We start from the raw sequence: 23,736 nt of genomic DNA, 5'->3' as shown, positions 1-23,736 counted from the left end.
TTTGCACATTTTTAAATTTTAAATGCGCGTGCGCGCGTAACTTCTTGTGAAACATGTCATTTTTAATCCATAGAAAGTTTGCCCTTGATATGACTTAAATTTTCACTAAGTGTCAAAACAAAATGACTTTTGGTTTATAATCTATGATCAATCATTGAAATTCATAAAATCGCGCGTAACTTACGCTGCGCGACTCTAACGTCATTAAAAATATGGAGGTGCACAACTTCAGGTAAATGTCCATATAATGACAAAGTTATACAAAAGATATATTCACAAGCAATAGGGGATATGCGACGCACAAAAATCCGGGAAAGAAAGAAGAATAACAAAGAAGATGAAGATGAAAAAAAAGATATTTACAATCACATGGGTTATCCGCAACTAAGTTGCGGATAACCAAAAATATTGATCCCATACAATAACAAGGAGTTATCCGCTTGGCTCTACCAAGCGGATAACTAATGAACTTAACTGCAACAAATTTACTACAGGATTAAGTTGCAAGAGATTACACACAGTATACTTTACCATTTGTGATTTGATATGTTTTGCTATACATTTATTGGTTGTCTATTTAGTACTTATCAATTACTTATAGCTGTTATCAATATTATTGAACTTATGATTATGATTTTGTTCATCAAGGATGGAGACACTCCACTTCATTTGTATGTGAATAGTACATATAAACGTACCTTAGAAATAGTGACATGCCTCATACAGGATGGTGAATCACTAACATAAGGTAATTAGTTATCCGCTTGGTATACCAAGCGGATAACTCCTTGTTATTGTATGGGATCAATAGTTTTTGGTTATCCGCAACTTAGTTGCGGATAACCCATGTGATTGTAAATATCTTTTTTTTCATCTTCATCTTCTTTGTTATTCTTCTTTCTTTCCCGGATTTTTGTGCGTCGCATATCCCCTATTGCTTGTGAATATATCTTTTGTATAACTTTGTCATTATATGGACATTTACCTGAAGTTGTGCACCTCCATATTTTTAATGACGTTAGAGTCGCGCAGCGTAAGTTACGCGCGATTTTATGAATTTCAATGATTGATCATAGATTATAAACCAAAAGTCATTTTGTTTTGACACTTAGTGAAAATTTAAGTCATATCAAGGGCAAACTTTCTTTCACGCGCATTTAAAATTTAAAAATGCACAAAATTAATTTCTAATCAACTTTCTACGCTGATCATGACAATTTAAACATGTCAAAAATTCCCACGCGCGCGAAAAAAATTACGCGTAAGGTGCGCACGGAGCATGAAAATCATGTGTTTTTTTCTTGAATTATGATTTTACAGCCTTTCTTAGTCATTTTAAAAAAGATTTACATCATTTCAAATTAAAATGACGGTCATATGAACACGTTGATTTAGACCATTTGCGCGCGCTTTAGTTGCAAAAGTGACAAAATTTTGTCAAAATTATGCCTATTTTGAATCTATTATAGCTCCTCAGGATCAACCGTTACCCCCAATTTTTTTAATTTAATATAGAAGCAGATATGTTGTAGATATGAATTCATGCAGAATCTTTACCCCTCGGATGTTATGACGTCATCGTATGGCCACACGAATGTAAAATATTGGATTTTTGACTGTTTCGTTATTGTTCATTACATTAAATAGAGCGCATCTCGCTTATACGTATTCCATTTCCTCATATATTTTAATACTGTCTAGGTCAATCAACTATCTTTCGCATGAGTTAAAAATATTTTAATTTTTATGACGTCATCATGTCTAAAAATGTAAATAACGTGGGTCACCTATTTTCATCTTTACAGTAAATTTCAATCTGTTATAACTCGTCAGAATAAAAAGTGATAATCATGATTAAAACGTTTTCTGGAAGCTATTGGATTGTAGATACAAATTCATGTGAATATTTTGCCAAACAGATGTTGTGACGTCATCATATGGCCAGTTGAATTCAAAAAGTCATATTTTCATCTCTTGCGTAAAAGTTCATTGCATTTAAACGAGAGCGCATCTCACTTTTACGTGCTCAAAATTCTTCAAATTTGTATTAATGTAATTATTTAGATAATTATCTTCAAAAATTGTTATCTTTATATGTCAATTTGATGACGTCATCTTGTTAATAATTGGATTTAAAAGATGGGTCTCGAAATTTCGTCTATGCTGCACTGTATATAACATACAATGTATTCTGTAAATACTGTAATATGCTGTATGCTACAAAATAGGTACAATTCAGCACTGTAAACATATTTAATTCATGTCATAAGATGGTATAATAATTGTCGGCGTTCATATATTTTAAACGTATGTGCATGTTGCGTTTGCGCGGATAACCCGAACTCGTCAAAGTGACGAGTTCAAATCTAGTTGGTTATCCGCAACTTAGTTGCAGGATAACCCATGTGATTGTAAATATCTTTTTTTTCATCATCTTTGTTCTTCTTTCTTTCCCGGAATTTTGTTGCACGCATATCTCTCACCCTTGTCAACATAAGATTGTATAACTTTGTCATAAGATTGATCTGTAGCTGTAGATGTGCAGGAAACTTCGTTATATGACGTTAGAGTCGCGTAGCGTAAGTTACGCGCGATTTTATGAGTTTCAATGTTTGGTCATAGATTATAAACCAAAAGTCATTTTGTATTGACACTTGGTGAAAATTTAAGTCATATCAAGGGCAAACTTTCTATGGATTAAAAATGGCATGTTTAACAAGAAGTTACGCGCGCACGCGCATTTAAAGTTTCAAAATGCGCAAAATTAATTTCTAATCAACTTTCTACGCTGATCATGATATTTTGAGCATGTCAAAAATTCCCGCGCACGCGAAAAAGTTTACGCGTATGGTGCGCACGGAGCATGAAAATCATGTTTTTTCACTTGAATTATGATTTTCCAGCCTTTCCTAGTCATTTTAAAAAAGATTGACATCATTTCAAATTAAAATGACGTCATACGAACACGTTGATTTATACCATTTGCGCGCGTTTTAGTTGAAAAAGTTATAAATATTGTCAAAATAATGCCAATTTTGAATCTATTATAGCTCCTCAGGATCATCCATGACCCCCAATTTTTTTAATTTAATATGTAAGCAGATATGTTGTAGATATGAATTCATGCAGAATTTTTACCTCTTGGATGTTATGACGTCATCGTATGGCCACACGAATGTGAAATATAGGATTTTTTACTCTTTCGTTATTGCTCATCAAATTCAACAAAGCGCTTCTCGGTTATACGTATTCCATTTCCCCCGAAATTTTAATATTGTCTACGTTAATCAACTATCTTTCGCATGAATTAAAAATATTTTAATTTTTATGACGTCATCATGTCTAAAAACGTAAATAACGTGGGTCACTTATTTTTCATCTTTACAGTAAATTTCAATCTGTTATAGCTCGTCAGAATAAAAAGTGATAATGATGATTAAAACGTTTTCTGGAAGCTATTGGATTGTAGATACGAATTGATGTGAATATTTTGCCAATCAGATGTTGTGACGTCATCATATGGCCAGTTGAATTCAAAAAGTCATATTTTCATCTCTTGCGTAAAAGTTCATTGCGTTTAAACGAGAGCGCATCTCACTTTTACGTGCCCAAAATTCTTCAAATTTGTTTTAATGTAAATTTTTAGATAATTATCTTCTAAAATTGTTATCTTTATATGTCAATTTGATGACGTCATCGTGTTAAAAATTGGATTTAAAATATGGGTCTCGTAATTTTGTCTATGCTACACTGTATATAACATATACAGTTTATTCTGTAAAATACTGTAATATGGTGTATGCTACATAATAGGTACAATTCAGCACTGTAAACATATTTATTTCATGACATAGGATGGCATAATAATTGTCGAGGTTCATATAGTTAAGTATGTGCATGTTGCGTTTGCGCGGATAACCCGAACTCGTCAAAGTGACGAGTTCAAATCTAGTTTTCTGTATTATTCTTGGATCCTTCCTTCCTTTTTGTGAGTCACGTTTCTCTAAAATGTGTAAACATAACATTTCATAACTTTGACAACATATGGGCATTTACGTGAAGTTGTGCACCTCCTATTTTTGAATGACGTCATAGTTGCGCAACGTGACTTACGCGCAATTTTATGAATTTCAATGATTGATTATAGATTAAAAACCAAAAGTCATTTAGTATTGACACTTTGACAAAATTTAAGTCATATCAGGGGCAAACTTTCTACGGATTAAAAATGGCATGTTTCACAAGAAGTTACGCGCGCACGCGCATTTAAAATTTCAAAATGCGCAAAATTAATTTCTAATCAACTTTTTATGCGTTTCTTGTCATTTTGAGCATGTCAAAAATTCCCACGACACACGACAAAAAGGAAGGAAGGAAAGAAGAATAATACAGAAAAAAAATATTGATCTCATACAATAACAAGGAGTTATCCGCTTGGTATACCAAGCGGATTAAAAGAATAAACTGTATATGTTTTGTCGTGTTTCTCTAAAATGTGTAAACATAACATTTCATAACTTTGACAACATATGGGCATTTACGTGAAGTTGTGCACCTCCTATTTTTGAATGACGTCATAGTTGCGCAACGTGACTTACGCGCAATTTTATGAATTTCAATGACTGATCATAGATTAAAAACCAAAAGTCATTTAGTATTGACACTTTGACAAAATTTAAGTCATATCAGGGGCAAACTTTCTACAGATTAAAAATGGCATGTTTCACAAGAAGTTACGCGCGCACGTGCATTTAAAATTTCAAAATGCGCAAAATTAATTTCTAATCAACTTTTTACGCGTTTCTTGTCATTTTGAGCATGTCAAAAATTCCCACGGGCGCGCAATTTTGTACGCGCGCGGTGCGCACGTAGCGTTAAAAACATATTTTTTTCTCTTGAATTATATTTTTCAAGCCTTTCCTAGTAATTTTGAAAACAATTTAGACCTTTTTCAGTTTAAATAACGCCATACGAACACGTTGAATTAGACAATTCGTGCGCGTTTTTTTATGAAAAAGCTTAAAAAATCGCCAAAATTATGTCTTTTTTTAAACAGTCATAGTTTCTAAAGTAAACCGTTAACCGTTTATTTTTATTACAAAATCTAGAAGTTGATGAGTTGTAGATATCGGATCATGCATCAATAAGGCTAAAAAAACATTGTGACGTCATCGTATGGCCACACGAATGTAAAATATAGGATTTTTGTCTCTTTCGTTATTGCTCATCACATTCAATGGAACGCATCACGCTTATCTGTATTCCTTTTTCTCCTACATTTATATATTGTGTAGGTCAATCAACTTTCTTTAGCATGAGATAAAAATATTTTAATTTTTATGACGTCATCATGCCTAAAAATTTTAATTACGTGGGTCATTAATTTCATCTTTACAGTAAATTTTAATCTGTAATAGCTCGTAAGAATAAAATGTGATAATCACGATTAAAACGTTTTCTGGAAGCAATTGGATTGTAGATACGAATTCATGTAAACATTTTGCCAATCGGATGTTGTGACGTCATCATATGGCCAGTTGAATAAAAAAAGTCGTATTTTCATATTTTGCGTAATAGTTCATCACATTTAAAAGGGTGCGCATCTATATTTTACGTATTCAAATTTCTTCTACACGTTAATATGTTGTTCCTGAGATAATTTACTTCTGAAATTGCTATCTAAGGGTTTCATTTTGATACCGTCGCCATGTTAAAAATTGGAATAAATGGCGGGTCCCGTAATTTCACCTATTCTACACTGTATGTAATATGTATACAGCTTATACTGTTTGCATGTATATACTATATGCCACAAAATTGACAGAATTCAGCACTAACAGCATATCATATTCTTCAGTTCTTGTCATAATGCCATAATCTTTATCTGTGTGCAATATTCCAACGTATGACGTGCACGTGGCGTTTGTCGTGGTGCGGATAACTAACTCGTCAAAGTGACGAGTTTCATGTCTAGTTTTTTTTTTCACATAATATGTGTTTTGCTATACATTTAGTAGTTGTATATTCAGCACTTATTAATTACTTATATAGCTGTTATTAGTTATCCGCTTGGTAGAGCGGATAACTCCTTGTTATTGTATGGGATCAATATTTTTGGTTATCCGCAGGATAACCCATGTGATTGTAAATATCTTTTTTTTCATCTTCTTTGTTATTCTTCTTTCTTTCCCGGATTTTTGTGCGTCGCATATCCCCTATTGCTTGTGAATATATCTTTTGTATAACTTTGTCATTATATGGACATTTACCTGAAGTTGTGCACCTCCATATTTTGAATGACGTCAGAGTTGCGCAACGTGACTTACGCGCGATTTTATGAATTTCAATGATTGATCATAGGATAAAAAATAAAAGTCATTTTGTATTGACATTTGGTGAATATTTAAGTCATATCAAAGGCAAACTTTCTATGGATTAAAAATGGCATGTTTTACAAGAAGTTACGCGCGCACGCGCATTTAAAGTTTCAAAATGCGCAAAATTAATTTCTAATCAACTTTCTGCGCTGAACATGACATTTTGAGCATGTCAAAAATTCCCGCGCGCGCGAAAAATGTTGCGCGTAAGATGTATGTAGATGTTCGGACGGAGTATGAAAATCATGTTTTTTCTCTTGAATTGTGATTTTCCAGACTTTCCTAGTCATTTAAAAAAAGATTGACATCATTTCAAATTAAAATGACGTCATACGAACACGTTGATTTATAACATTTGCGCACGTTTTAGTTGAAAAAGTTACAAAATATTGTAAAATATATGCCTATTTTGAATCTATTATAGCTCTTCAGGATCAAAGGTGACCCCCAATTTTTTTAACTTATTATGCAAGAAGATAAATTGTAGATATGAATTCATGCAGAATTTTTACCTCTCGGATGTTATGACGTCATCGTATAGCCACACGAATGTAAAATATAGGATTTTTTACTGTTTCGTTATTGCTCATCACAATAAATAGAGCGCATCTCGCTTATACGTATTCCATTTCACCCGATATTTTAATACTGTCTAGGTCAATTAACTATCTTTCGCATGAGTTAAATATATTTTAATTTTTATGACGTCATCATGTCTAAAAATGTAAATAACGTGGGTCACCTATTTTCATCTTTACAGTAAATTTCAATCTGTTATAGCTCGTCAGAATAAAAAGTGATAATCATAATTAAAAGGTTTTCTGGAAGCTAGTGGATTGTAGATATGAATTCATGTAAACATTTTTCAAATCAGATGTTGTGACGTCATCATATAACCAGTTGAATAAAAAAAGTCGTATTTTCATCTCTTGCGTAAAAGTTCATTGCGTTTAAACGAGAGCGCATCTCACTTTCACGTGCCCAAAATTATTCAAATTTGTATTAATGTAATTATTTAGATAATTATCTTCTAAAATAGTTATCTTTATAAGTCAATTTGATGACGTCATCGTGTTAATAATTGGCTTTAAAAGATGGGTCTCGTAATTTCGTCTATGCTACCACTGTATATAACATATACAGTGTATTCTGTAAATACTGTAATATGCTGTATGCTACAAAATAGGTACAATTCAGCACTGTAAACATATTTAATTCATGTCATAGGATGGCATAATAATTTTCGACGTTCATATATTTTAAACGTATGTGCATGTTGCGTTTGCGCGGATAACCCGAACTCGTCAAAGTGACGAGTTCAAATCTAGTTTTTCTGTATTATTCTTGGATCCTTCCTTCCTTTTTGTGAGTCGCGTTTCTCTAAAATGTGTAAACATAACATTTCATAACTTTGACAACATATGGGCATTTACGTGAAGTTGTGCACCTCCTATTTTTGAATGACGTCATAGTTGCGCAACGTGACTTACGCGCAATTTTATGAATTTCAATGATTGATTATAGATTAAATACCAAAAGTCATTTAGTATTGACACTTTGACAAAATTTAAGTCATATCAGGGGCAAACTTTCTACGGATTAAAAATGGCATGTTTCACAAGAAGTTACGCGCGCACGCGCATTTAAAATTTCAAAATGCGCAAAATTAATTTCTAATCAACTTTTTATGCGTTTCTTGTCATTTTGAGCATGTCAAAAATTCCCACGGGCGCGCAATTTTTTACGCACGCGGTGCGCACGTAGCGTTAAAAACATATTTTTTTCTCTTGAATTATATTTTTCAAGTCTTTCCTAGTAATTTTGAAAACAATTTAGACGCTTATCTGTATTCCTTTTTCTCCTACATTTATATATTGTGTAGGTCAATCAACTTTCTTTAGCATGAGATAAAAATATTTACGTGGGTCATTAATTTCATCTTTACAGTAAATTTTAATCTGTAATAGCTCGTAAGAATAAAATGTGATAATCACGATTAAAACGTTTTCTGGAAGCTATTGGATTGTAGATACGAATTCATGTAAACATTTTGCCAATCGGATGTTGTGACGTCATCATATGGCCAGTTGAATAAAAAAAGTCGTATTTTCATATTTTGCGTAATAGTTCATCACATTTAAAAGGGTGCGCATCTATATTTTACGTATTCAAATTTCTTCTACACGTTAATATGTTGTTCCTGAGATAATTTCCTCCAGAAATTGCTATTTAAGTGTTTCATTTTGATACCGTCGCCATGTTAAAAATTGGAATAAATGGCGGGTCCCGTAATTTCACCTATTCTACACTGTATGTAATATGTATACAGATTATACTCTTTGCATGTATATACTATATGACACAAATTGACAGAATTCAGCACTAACAGCATATCATATTCTTCAGTTCTTGTCATAATGCCATAATCTTTATCTGTGTGCAATATTCCAACGTATGACGTGCACGTGGCGTTTGTCGTTGTGCGGATAACTAACTCGTCAAAGTGACGAGTTTCATGTCTAGTCAATATTACTAACTATGAATATGAACTATGATTATGATTTTGTTCATCAAGGATGGAAACACTACACTTCATTTGTATCTGGGTTATAGAAATTGTACCTTGGAAATTTTTTTCACAATTATACATTTACTGTATAACAGTACATACACAAACGTTCACACACTTATTACATACTTTTTGTTTTCTTGTATTGGATCAACAAAAAAGAAATAATTTACTCATTATTTTCTAGACTAGGTATAACAATTTATAAGATTGCATAATTAATTACTATGTAAAGATACTGTAACAAAGGCAGACAGTAAATTATAATGAACTTAACTGCAACAAATTTACTATAGGATTAAGTTGCAAGAGAATACACACAGTATACTTTACGGCTTTTATTGGTTGCCTATTTAGCACTTATCAATTACTTATATAGCATCAATATATTGAACTTATGATTATGATTTTGTTCATCAAGGATGGAAACACCCCACTTCATTTGTATTTGAGTGAAAGATATGAAACACGTACCTTTGAAATAGTGACATTGCTCATACAGGATGGTGAATCACTAACATTGCAAAATAAGGTAATTTTTTTTTTCACATAATATGTGTTTTGCTATACATTTAGTAGTTGTATATTCAGCACTTATTAATTACTTATATAGCTGTTATCAATATTACTAACTATGAATATGAACTATGATTATGATTTTGTTCATCAAGGATGGAAACACTCCACTTCATTTGTATCTGGGTTATAGAAATTGTACCTTGGAAATTTTTTTCACAATTATACATTTACTGTATAACAGTACATACACAAACGTTCACACACTTATTACATACTTTTTGTTTTCTTGTATTGGATCAACAAAAAAGAAATAATTTACTCATTATTTTCTAGACTAGGTATAACAATTTATAAGATTGCATAATTAATTACTATGTAAAGATACTGTAACAAAGGCAGACAGTAAATTATAATGAACTTAACTGCAACAAATTTACTATAGGATTAAGTTGCAAGAGATTACACACAGTATACTTTACCATTTGTGATGAGATTTGTTTTGCTATACATTTATTGGTTGTTTATTTAGTACTTATCAATTACTTATATAGCTGTTATCAATATTATTGAACTTATGATTATGATTTTGTTCATCAAGGATGGAAACACCCCACTTCATTTGTATGTGAATAGTACATATAAACGTACCTTAGAAATAGTGACATGCCTCATACAGGATGGTGAATCACTAACATTGCAAAATAAGGTATTTTTTTTTCACAATTATACAATTACTGTATGACAGTACTTACACAATCTTACACATTCTTATTTGTTTTCTTGTATTGGATCAACAAAAAGAAATAATTTACTAATTTCAAAATAAAATTATTCTCAAAACTAGGTATACCGATTCATAAGATTGCATAATTAATTACTATGTAAAGATACTGTAACAAAGGCAGACAGTAAATTATAATGAACTTAACTGCAACAAATTTACTACAGGATTAAGTTGCAAGAGATTACACACAGTATACTTTACCATTTGTGATGAGATATGTTTTGCTATACATTTATTGGTTGTTTATTTAGTACTTATCAATTACTTATATAGCTGTTATCAATATTATTGAACTTATGATTATGATTTTGTTCATCAAGGATGGAAACACCCCACTTCATTTGTATGTGAATATTCCTAATGAACGTACCTTAGAAATAGTGACATGCCTCATACAGGATGGTAAATCACTAAAATTGCAAAATAAGGTATTTTTTTTTCACAATTATACAATTACTGTATGACAGTACTTACATAATCTTACACATTCTTATTTGTTTTCTTGTATTGGATCAACAAAAAAGAAATAATTTACTAATTTCGAAATAAAATTATTTTCAAAACTAGGTACACCGATTCATAAGATTGCTTAAATTACTATGTAAAGATACTGTAACAAAGGTAGACAATGATCTAAATTATAATGAACTTTACTGCAACAAATTTACTACAGGATTAAGTTGCAAGAGAATACACACAGTATACTTTACCATTTGTGATGAGATATGTTTTGCTATACATTTATTGGTTGTCTATTTAGTACTTATCAATTACTCATATAGCTGTTATCAATGTTATTGAACTTATGAATATTATTTTGTTCATCAAGGATGGAAACACTTCACTTCATTTGTATTTCTGTTATAAAGAGCATACCTTGGAAATAGTAACATTTCTCATACAGCAAGGTGCGTCATTAATATGTCAAAATAAGGTAAGTTTTTTTTTTCCACAATTATATACTTACTGTATGACAGTACATACACAAATTTACAAATACTTATTACATACTTATTTGTTTTCTTGTATTGGATCAACAAAAAAATTATTTTCAAGACTAGGTATAACGATTCATAAGAAGTATACTTTACCATATGTGATGAGATGTTTTTTGTTATACATTTATTGGTTGTCTATTTAGTACTTATCAATTACTTATATAGCTGTTATCAATATTATTGAACATATGATTATGATTTTGTTCCTCAAGGATGGAAACACCCCACTTCATTTGTATGTGGGTAGTGGATTCTACACCTTGGAAATACCTGTAGTGACATTTCTCATACAGCAAGGTGCATCATTAACTTTGCAAAATAAGGTATTTTTTTTTTCACAATTATACAATTACTGTATGACAGTACTTACACAATCTTACACATTCTTATTTGTTTTCTTGTATTGGATCAACAAAAAAGAAATAATTTACTAATTTCAAAATAAAATTATTTTCAAAACTAGGTATACCGATTCATAAGATTGCATAAATTACTATGTAAAGATACTGTAACAAAGGTAGACAATGACGTAAATTATAATGAATTTAACTGCAACAAATTTACTACAGGATTAAGTTGCAAGAGAATATACACGGTATACCTTCTGTGATGAGATGTGTTTTGCTATAAATTTATTGGTTTTCTATTTAGCACTTATTAATACTTATATATATGTTATCAATATTATTGAACTTATGATTATGATTTTGTTTATCAAGGATGGAAATACTCCACTTCATTTTTATCTGCGTTATGGAAATTGTACCTTGGAATTAGTGTCATTTTTTATAAAGCAAGGTTTACCATTAACATTGCAAAATAAGGTAATTTTGTCACTAATAAACACTTACTGTATGACAGTACATACAAACTTACACATACTTATTACATACATGGAGAATGGTATAATATTATAATATGAATAATATATATTATAGTATTGTAAACCTAACATAACAGAGTAAAATGTATAATTGTTAATGTGTCAGAAAAATCTTTTATCTAGTTTTTTTTTAAACTTCATGATTATTATAATTATATAAAGATTTTTTTAGTTCTACTTTTAGTCTTTAACTATTTGTAATATAATAACAAAATAGCAAATAACATAATTTACAGCATAAAATATATAAAAATGTGCCATAAATTAATTATTTCACTAAAAGCCATTTGACTTTATGGATCATCGCATGGCCTTTATAGACTTTATAGACTACCATAATATTGGTTCTATCATGCAATGGCTCGCCGATTTCCTTTCCAATAGAAAAGAACTAAATTCCACACACCATTATATGCAACTTTGTAGTATGAAGAGATATGGAAATTTTGGTTGTACCACAAATAGATTTGGAAAGGGTCTACTACCATATCTTAACAATATGTTTTTATTGTTTAACAAAGATACCAATATATTAAAATGTGACAATATGAGTTTTAAAATTATTATTATTCATTTGATGTTGTTGAATTGTTAAATTTTAAAAATTGCTTTAATACTAATAATAAATAAATACAATAAAGGAGTTTGCTATTTAATCTGACTTTGAGATAGCATGAAAACACCATAGGTTTAATGGTACAGTAGTTTCTGTATATGAAGCATACTAGCAGTTTGTCTCTTTTACACATTATTAGCTTAGGCCTACTAATGGGTGTTTATTTTTCGTATGTATAGATAGTCTACTATTAGAATATTGATAATGTTTTTTTATTTGAGAAAGGTGTCTGGCTGGCTCAGTAGCCAATATCAATTCATATTATTTCTTAATTCTAACTTAAACATTAATTTGTTTATAGGAAGGAAATACACCAATGACTGTTTTAGAAAAAAATATATTCACATACCCAGATGAAAAGAACAAGATTTTAACATTTGTTGACAGTAAGTATGCCTTACTTTATATATATAACTTGTAAGGAGTTATTTGTGAACAATACAAATTGATTTGAAATTTGACATTGTTTTAAATTTGATATTGATATTTTTATTTTAGATTTATTAGTTCCAACAGTATATTTCAAAATGCTAGTTCACTTTGACAAAAAATTGGATCGAAAAAAATAATGATTTACAGTAGCCTACTTGAAAAAAATTTTATTTTTGCTTCAAAGCCAAAAATAGTCATAATTGTCTGTCAGACATTATTTTGCTTGTTAAGTGAAATTATTATTTTGTTCTTTTTTTCTCTCCACGAAAGTGAATAACTTTATTAAAACTGCATAATGGCTTATTCAAAGTCTTCATTTTTCATGTTTTGGGGGGAACAATACATCTTTGACAAAAAATTAAATTATTTATCAATTTCTATTTAGATGTTAATAAAAAAGTGAATTTGAAATTTGACATTTTGAAAGTGTTATAATATTAATATTTTTATATTAGAAATATTAGTTCCAGCAGAGATATATTCCAAGGGTAAATATGCTATTAAAAAATACAAATATGAGCTTCAAAATGGTGAGATTGCAGTTGTGAATTCAAGATGTATGTTTCTTGGGAAAGAAGGTGCTGGCAAGACTAGTTGTGTAAAGGCTATGCTTGGTGAAAGGTAACAAATAACCAGAGAATACTAAAATTAATGTTACTCTTATCCTGAAAAATCGATAAGTGTTTGTTGTAGTAATGTATCAATAGTACTTTGAAAAGAAAGCCTGTTTGTTTATTCAAAAACATTATTCCCTGTTGAATTGAATTGAATTTTCAGACAGAATTATTGAAAACTTAGAAACTGTAAAATCCTGTTTAATATTAGTATTTTTGTATTTTTTAAATTAATATTAGATGATTTTTTTTAATACCTTTACTCAAATGCATAGATGTATAAAAGTAAACCTATATGCTAGCTAGGATTGCTTTTTACATTTTTTTTTATAATTTCTGTTTTTCAGCAAATAATATATGTTTCAGTCTTGAATATTCTTTAATTATGTTTAACATTACTATGCATTATTATTAGGTTTAATTCCAGAGAGCCATCAACAGATGGTATCGTAACAACTACAGTGTTTCAAGCAGAAAAGGATTGTAGAAAGTGGAAGAAAGTGAAAGATGTAGATGGTGAGCATCAAACAAACTAACAAAGCATAGTTCAGAATGATAGAACAATGTTAGAATGTATTTAAACATGTATTTTATTTTTAAATATTGTTGATCTATAAATATACATGTTTCATTTTTCTTGCTTTGTAAAGGTGTTGAACTATCCAAGCAAATCCGTTCACATGCGTTAGAAAAGGAATTAGATGAAGGTAGGCACATATACTAAAACATTAGAATGTTATTATTTTTTATATTTGCAGATATCAAGCAATATTACCATAATAATAATAGTGATTTTTTGTTATTGTGTTTAAATAGGCAATGATAAAACCTGGGCTAAAGTTGTGAATATTGCAAGGAAAGGTTTTACAAAGGCAACAGGAAAGGTAGATGTGAGTGACATAACTAGTATATGGGACTATGCTGGTCAACTAGACTACTACATAACACACAGGGTATGTTTGTTTAATGCATTGTTTTGAGATAATTTGTGTTGTACAAGATGTGCATCTTTTTTATTTATATAGTTTATAATTTTTCGATTAATGTAATAGACTAGTACAGTGTACTGTGAGTGACATTTTTTTCAAAATATTCAGGGAATTCTCATAAATTCATGAACATTGAGTTATTAAATTAAATTCATGTATAGCATTCCGAAGCTTAAGCTGATATGCAAGATTTCCTTAAGGTGTCCTTACTACCAATAAACCCATATAACCCGTATAACATTTTGACTGTTATGACACTCACAGATAACTACAATGAATCTAAAATTCCAACTGACAAGGAAAAATTATATGATCATTATTAGCTTTTTGTATTTTTTTAGTTTTTCCTCACAAATAAAGTGTCGTATTGTGTGGCATTTTGTGTTACGGACAACTTGAATGAATTAGCTAATCCACGAGATTCGTCAATAGTAAGTAAAATTTATTCACAGTCAATTGTTTAATTTAAAACATAACTTGGTATTGCATGATTATAGTTATAATGTTAGTACTTTAAATTACAATTTGATTTTCATTTTGATTTCAGGATTCACTTGGAATGACAAATTTGGACATGAATTTGTTCTGGATAAGGTCCATTTATGAACATACTGTGTTACAGCATCTTTCAGGAAACCCTATTTTAATTGATGGCAAAAGCATAGAGTCACCTCCAATCTGTTTGATTGCTACACATATGGACAAATTGTCAGGAACACCAACAGAAAAACAGATAAAGGTAATAACTGTAGTATACATTTATATAACTTTTCAACAAAACATTTGACAAAACTGAACCTGCATTATGCTCAACAGATTTGTAGTATAAGATAGAAAAGAAACATATTTTATTAGTTAGTAATGTTATGATTATACAATTTCATCAAATAAAGGCTGAGGAGATGTTCATGCAGATGTTTGATGCAATGAAAGGAATGCCGTATGCCAAGCATGTAGATCGTGAAATGTACATGGTGGATAACACTGTAAAGTCACATGAAGGTATTGAAAAACTTAAACAAAACGTTGGTAGATACATGAAAGCAATGGTGAAGAAAGTTCCTGTAAAGTGGGTTAATTTCCAGGAAAAGTTGCAAATAATTGGAAAAACAAGATTGTACATTACCTTGACAGAGGTAAGAGTTTGAATTAATTTGGTTTTCAATGTATAGTTGTAGAATTCTATCATTCAACATGTTGTATGTGTACTCAAAATATTTACTTGTATAATAATTGTAATCAAACATTGTCAGTAATGCGGACATGAGCAGTCTGTATCCAATACTGTACTTGTAGTACGTAGTAGTGGCTATTATTATTGTACTACTAGTACTGTCCTGTTTAATTATTTATTTGTTGAGTGAATTTAGTGTAATAATAATAATAAAATGTCAATTCTGCATTAGGTTTCTGAGATTGCAACTCAATGTGGAATTCTTCAAGATGTACTCACCACTGCCATAAGTTATCTGAATGACACTGGAATAATCATGTACACCGGCACTAATGAGAAATTAAGAAACATTGTAATAACAAATCTTCACTGGATGATTGAAATTTTGACTAAAGTTATCACAGTAGTTACACCAACGTTTGAAAAGGTTAGTAAATGCATATTATATATAACTAGATTTTAATATACTAGATTGGAAATAAAAGTAAAATAATAGTGACCCTGATTAATATAGTTCTTGAAACCTGGTATTAGTTGTATATCAGTAGCTCTATTGCATTTGGAATCTGTTTGTACTATAATTTTTTGTACACAGATCGAAGCAGAAGATCGGAAACAATTACAGAAGCTATGGGAAAAGCTTAGCAATGAAGGAGTTCTTGATGAGAAATTACTACGTTATTTGTGGCAGAACAAATATGAAGATCTCTTTGAAATCTTTGTAGAATTGATGAAAGTTTTTCGTTTGCTCTTTGAGAAGAAAAAGGTTGGTACATACTATAAACTTATAATCGTTTCTTTGATTAAGCTCTAATACTAATCACTTGTACCAATTTATGTGTAATTGTGATGTTTATATTAACAGGGAATTGAAGAAGATAATCGCGTATTCCTGGTTCCTTGCCGAATGAAAGTTGACAAAAAAGACATTCTGAAAGTCACAGCAGATGACAAACAAACTGTATCACTCTATCTGACTCCAACAGATTTTCTTCCTGATGCTGTGTACAACACGTTGGTTGTTGCATTCCTTGAATTGATGACCGAAAAGGGTAGTGATGATTCAGAAGTGTTCCGGAATCGTAGTGATTTCAAATTTAGTGATCACACTGTCAGTTTAGGTTCTGTCAAAATTAACCATGAAAAGGAAAAACCATACGCATTAAAGGTATGAAATAAATTACAGAATTCATTATTATTATTATTCAAGATATTTTTATTAAATAAAAGGAATCATACAGGCAGCCAAAGGCTGAAATGAGTACAATTTGACAGATATAAAAACTTTAAATTTAATGTACATTATATAATAATAAAATATTAAAAAACATATATTAAAAATTACATTAAAAGTATAAAAAAGACAATTAGAAAAATGTATTTAAAATTTGCATTTAACGCCCTATAAAAACGATTATATCATATTTTTATATATACTAATTATATTACTAGTTTTAAGATTTAGAAAATTGGTATTTAAATATTATAACCAATGTAAGTTGAAATGTAGTGTATGCGATTTGCTTTCTGTCTGTCTGTTTTGCACACTTTTGCTTTCTTAGTATGATCGTATCATAATGCACAAACTCTGCAAAATAAATTAAATTGTGTATTATTAGGAATTAAATCTGATGAGTTTGTTATTAATGTTTGTTAAATCTTCCTTAATAGCTTGAAATATCACGCTGGAATAAAATCAAGCGTCGTGTTGGTACAGCAGATAATGAGACCGAACAAAAGTTGATATCTGAACCACAACCTAGTGTCTGTATAGAGGTAACCAATATTAGATTATTACATTTAAACAAATAACACATTTGTTTGTGTTACGGCTTTAAACAGGACCATATTTAAAATCACCCTATTTCTGAATTTTGTTATCCTGTATAAATATGTTTTAAATAAAAAAAAAATGAATAAAAATAAATTTAATATGTAACACATAAATCTCCCAAAATTAAATGTCAATCCATGTTTAGGTTCTAAACTACCTGAAGGAGCAACTGAAAACTGTTTGCAACATCTACGAGGGCATTGGCTACAATCTACGTGTGTTGTGCACTGCTTGTGAACCATATGAGCATCACTTAATTGATCTTGACAAGTGTTTGCAAAATGATTTGGTTCCATGTGGAAGAAAGAATGCTATGGGTACTGCTCATATAAAACACTTTTTTTCAACTGGTAAGTTGTTCTGTTTTTGCTTTATCATTGTCTTAATCAGCTTTGTTATAATTAAATCTTTGTTATCATTAATATTTCTGGAAAAAAAAGCCTCATCTTACAAATATACAATTGTTTGTTTTAATTTGCACCAACTTTAACTAAGGAACAAGATACTTGCCAAGATAATAACTTGTACCAGTCCTTTGCTCTTATACCATTACTGTTCAACATCATCAATTTATGCACAGTGTTTATTTTTATATAATCATAGTTGTACCTATAATAGGTCCATGGTTGTACCAATAACTTTGTATTAAATTTATATGTTGGTTTTAACAGCATAAATGCATATAAAGACTTTAATACCACAAAACGTTAATCCTGTGTAATTGCCTTCACCTATTTTCTCATCTTGTGTGGTTCCTGGTATTCATAATTCAATTCTAATTGACCTGATATTGTTGTAATTGTATTATTTTCCAGTGTTCGTGTCATAATAATACTATTTGTTGAAAATAATTTTCTTATATTTTGTCTTTGTACAGAGTTGTCTGAAGAATTTCAGACCAAGCCAATATCTAGTGAAATGTCAGCCTTACAAACCAAGTTCAACGACCTCAAATATGATCTTGGAAAACACTATGATGGCCAAAGATACCTTTGGCTAAAATGTTGCTTGTTTGATGTTATTCCTAGAGCAGACCTCACACGTACTGAATTCATAGCAACTGATCTGTTCAATGTACTCCATGACAACGGTGAAATCAAACCTGATGACGTCACCATCCTTTTTGAAGTTGCCGAATTATCAGGTTTGCAGCTTGCTGTAGATCTGGTAAAGCAGTATATGAAAGATAACAACGTCAAAGGTACTGGTGAAAAGTTATCCTCTTACCGGAAGCGATTGTTTAGGGCTCTGAAAGAAGTTGGACAAAAGGAGTTACAAGATGTCATTGCTTATTATGGACTACGAAGATTTGGTTTTCAAAACATGTGGGACGTGGTTTTTTACTTGGAAAGTAAATTACAGCTTGAAGATGAACCATCAAAATTAAAGGTGTTTGGCGAGCATATTGGAATGCTAGCAAGAAATATGTTATGTAAGTATTATATTTTATATTATGATATTATCTGTTTTTGCTATAAAGTTATTTAAATAATAAAATTAAAGCTGCAAAAAAGTATTGCTAAATTAATTGAAATTAATTCTGTTATTCTGTTTTAAATTACGGTTTTGATAAAGATTAATTAACTCTGTTACTTTCTCAAAGACTATTAGAATTATAATAAAGATGATAAGTCTGTTGTCTTTTATTTTATACAAAAATGTCAATACCAACGGTACCATGTGAAATGTATTACATTTCTTTAACTTGGACATCATTATTGTACTTCCATCATCAGTTAATGAACTAGACTGCTATGTAGAGGTCTACCATACTTTACTGTATTTCAGTGCATCAACGTTAGACTCTACAGTTTCACAGAATTCAATTCATATATAAATTTGGCAGATATAAAAATGAATTTCCTGAATGCCTATATTATGTTTTTGTATGTTATTGTTATATGTATTTCATTCTTTAAAGTGATAATCACTGTTAAATAAGAATTGAAATTAAATACATAAATTAATAAATGTGATATAAATGAATGTATTATTTCATTTCCAGTGAAAGAGTCAGTTCCAGAACCAATGTCAGTGACAGTACCAGAACCAGTGTCAGAATCAGTGTCAGAGGAAATGTCACAGTCAGATCAAGACCTGTGTCAGTGCCAGAACCAGTGTCAGTGTCATTACCAGAACCAGTGTCGATGCCAGTACAAGTGTCAGTGCCAGTACCAAAGTAATTTTTGTATGTTATTGTTATATGTCACTGTTAAATAAGAATTTAAATTAAATATGTCAATTAATAAATGTGATTATAAAAGAATGTATTATTTCATTTCCAGTGAAAGAGCCAGTTCCACAACCCGTGTCAGTGCCAGTACCAGATCCTGTGTCAGTGCCAGTACCAGATCCTCTGTCAGTGACAGTACCAGATCCTCTGTCAGTGACAGTACCAGAACCAGTGTTGGAGGAAATGCCAGAGTCAGTGAAAGAGGCAGCACCAGAACCAGTGTTGGTACCAGAACCAGTGTCAGAATCAGTGTCAGAGGAAATGTCACAGTCAGATCAAGACCAGTGTCGGTGCCAGTACCAGTGTCAGTGCCATTACCAGAACCAGTGTCGGTGCCAGTACCAGTGTCAGTGCCAGTACCAAAGTCATTTTTGTATGTTATTGTTATATGTCACTGTTATATAAGAATTTAAATTAAATACGTCAATTAATAAATGTGATGTTTGCAGCACATATTGGAATGCGAGCAAGAAATATTTTATGTTAGTATTTAATTTCTATTATTATAATATTTTATTTCTGTACCATGTGGAAGAAAGAAAGCTATGGATAGGTATTGTTAGACTGTTATGTTTTATCATCATGCATTACTTCATCATAATTATATCTCAGTCGTCACTATTCATCATTATCAATCAAAATAAAAACTAATGCTAGTATTGTGTTATTACATTATATAGGCCCTACTAAAGAACCAGTACCAAAGCCAGGATCATTGCCAGCGTTAGATCTAGAGTCAGAGTCATCACCATCATTAGAGTCAGAGTCGGTGCCAAAGCCAGAGCTAAAGACGGTGCCAGCGGCAAAGCCAAAGCTAAAGCCAGTGCCAAAGCAAAAGTCAGAACTAAAGCCGGTACCAGTGCCAACGCCAAGGCCAGAGTCAAAGCGAGAGTCAGAGCTAAAGCCGGTGCCAGCGCCAAAGCCAAGGCCAGAGACAAAGCAAGAGTCAGAGCTGAAGCCAGTGCCAGTGCCAAAGCCAAAGCCAAGGCCAGAGTCAAAGCAAGAGTCAGAGCTGAAGCCAGTGCCAGCGCCAAAGCTAAAGCCAGCGTCAAAGCGAGAGTCAGAGCTAAAGCCGGTGCCAGCGCCAAAGCCAAAGCCAAGGCCAGAGACAAAGAGAGAGTCAGAGCTGAAGCCAGTGCCAAAGCCAAAGCCAAGGCCAGTGTCAGAGGAAATGTCACAGTCAGATCAAGACCAGTGTCGGTGCCAGTACCAGTGTCAGTGCCATTACCAGAACCAGTGTCGGTGCCAGTACCAATGTCAGTGCCAGTACCAAAGTCATTTTTGTATGTTATTGTTATATGTCACTGTTAAATAAGAATTTAAATTAAATATGTCAATTAATAAATGTGATTATAAAAGAATGTATTATTTCATTTCCAGTGAAAGAGCCAGTTCCACAACCCGTGTCAGTGCCAGTACCAGATCCTGTGTCAGTACCAGTACCAGATCCTCTGTCAGTGACAGTACCAGAACCAGTGTTGGAGGAAATGCCAGAGTTAATGAAAGAGGCAGCACCAGAACCAGTGTTGGTACCAGAACCAGTGTCAGAATCAGTGTCAGAGGAAATGTCACAGTCAGATCAAGACCAGTGTCGGTGCCAGTACCAGTGTCAGTGCCAGTACCAGTGTCAGTGCCATTACCAGAACCAGTGTCGGTGCCAGTACCAGTGTCAGTGCCAGTACCAAAGTCATTTTTGTATGTTATTGTTATATGTCACTGTTAAATAAGAATTTAAATTAAATACGTCAATTAATAAATGTGATGTTTGCAGCACATATTAGAATGCGAGCAAGAAATATTTTATGTTAGTATTTAATTTCTATTATTATAATATTTTATTTCTGTACCATGTGGAAGAAAGAAAGCTATGGATAGGTATTGTTAGACTGTTATGTTTTATCATCATGCATTACTTCATCATAATTATATCTCAGTCGTCACTATTCATCATTATCAATCAAAATAAAAACTAATGCTAGTATTGTGTTATTACATTATATAGGCCCTACTAAAGAACCAGTACCAAAGCCAGGATCATTGCCAGCGTTAGATCTAAAGTCAGAGTCATCACCATCATTAGAGTCAGAGTCGGTGCCAAAGCCAGAGCTAAAGACGGTGCCAGCGGCAAAGCCAAAGCTAAAGCCAGTGCCAAAGCAAAAGTCAGAACTAAAGCCGGTGCCAGTGCCAGTGCCAACGCCAAGGCCAGAGTCAAAGCGAGAGTCAGAGCTAAAGCCGGTGCCAGCGCCAAAGCCAAGGCCAGAGACAAAGCGAGAGTCAGAGCTGAAGCCAGTGCCAGTGCCAAAGCCAAAGCCAAGGCCAGAGTCAAAGCAAGAGTCAGAGCTGAAGCCAGTGCCAGCGCCAAAGCTAAAGCCAGAGTCTGTGCCAAAGCGATAGTCAGAGTTAAAGCCGGTGCCAGCACCAGAGTCAGTGTACTATGGTCTACAGAAGGCTGACACCACCATGAAGTTGTTTAATTTATTAAAACAGGCTGGCCACCTTACCGTAACCAACTTTAAAGTTCTTATCGATATTATCAATGTCACCAGTACCAAAGGTGCTCTTGAGGCTAACAAATATTACCGTATTACAACTGTTACCGTACCGACAGAAGCTGATAGATTTCGGCAAAACGCTTTCCCAAGACAATGTAACAACGCTTTAATTCATCTAAATGATGTTCCTAGGAAACAACGTGACAACCAGTGGACTGTGATACTAGATCTTGAACAGAGAGGAATCCTAAGGGAAGATAGGTTGCAATCATTTATTGAACATTTGAAAGAGAATAAGATAACAGTTGCTGCAGAAAAGTTAGAATAGACCCGATTTGAAGTATTACCAAAACAACGGTTGTTAGGGAAATACAGCAATGGTTAAAGTACCAAGTGATTGACTTGTTTTGTTCTTATTTTAATAATTTACAGACAACCTATTGAAGATTCGCGGTTTAAAGAGTAGGTATATTTTCTCCACTCCATAATTCTCTATATACTTCTGTGCAGATTGTGTGTGGACATAGAGGCCTACGTAATCAAAAGGTAGAGGCATTATACCCCGATAATTGATATTTTAGTTGTTATAAATATTGTTTATAGGTGAAAGTAGAGGTTTTTGATTTAGACCAAATTGGCTTGGTAATTGACAGTTGGTATTGTAACTATAGGTTACAGTATTTTCTGTTTAAAGCACCCAGAAGTCACCACTTTGAAATTAAGAGATGACATATGTAGTTTAGCACCCAGGTCCAATCATAACTTGACCAACCATAGAGTAATATAAATAAATATGTTACAGAAATAGAATTTGAAATCCCAACTATTAGACCACAATTGATTCTATGTTTTTCCTTATTACAACATTGTACCATAGTAGTTTTGTTTTTACGATTATATCATTGGATCTCTATGTAGTCATAGTCATATTATCTTTATTTGTCCATTAAAAAGAATTAACAGAAATTTGTTATGAAAACTGGCATATCATCATATGTATGTAAATAAAACAGTAAAAATGAATTTTTGTTTACTTCCTAATGTTAAAGTATGTATTTTTATTACTATATATTTATTTTTCTTATTTAGTTTGCTACTAAGATTTCATCAAATTAAAAGTGATTGTGTTTATATGTATATTTAAGACATATTTTATATAAAATATACTGTAGTGAATTATTTGTTTAGTCCATACAGAATGATAAATTTTAATAAATTAGAA

The 23,736-nt window shown here is 31.7% G+C and overlaps 1 protein-coding gene across 1 annotated transcript in view; it reads left to right on the top strand.

Annotated features, from left to right (window-relative positions):
• The window catches only part of LOC144854115 (uncharacterized), a 70,687-nt gene extending 48,264 nt beyond the window's left edge, over positions 1–22,423 (top strand). Inside the window, exons 14-16 of the mRNA XM_078712003.1 lie at positions 20,703–21,278; positions 21,403–21,717; positions 22,025–22,423. Coding sequence (XP_078568129.1) covers positions 20,703–21,278; positions 21,403–21,717; positions 22,025–22,416 — 1,283 coding nt within the window. The 3' untranslated portion in view covers positions 22,417–22,423. The remainder of the gene's footprint in view (positions 1–20,702; positions 21,279–21,402; positions 21,718–22,024) is intronic.
• The last annotated feature ends 1,313 nt before the right edge of the window (positions 22,424–23,736 follow it).

The sequence above is a fragment of the Antedon bifida genome, chromosome 10, assembly GCF_963402885.1.
Source record: "Antedon bifida chromosome 10, ecAntBifi1.1, whole genome shotgun sequence".
In the NCBI taxonomy this organism is placed as follows: domain Eukaryota; kingdom Metazoa; phylum Echinodermata; class Crinoidea; order Comatulida; family Antedonidae; genus Antedon; species Antedon bifida.
Note: the sequence above shows the minus strand (reverse complement) of the source record. Positions and strands in the feature narration are given on the sequence as shown.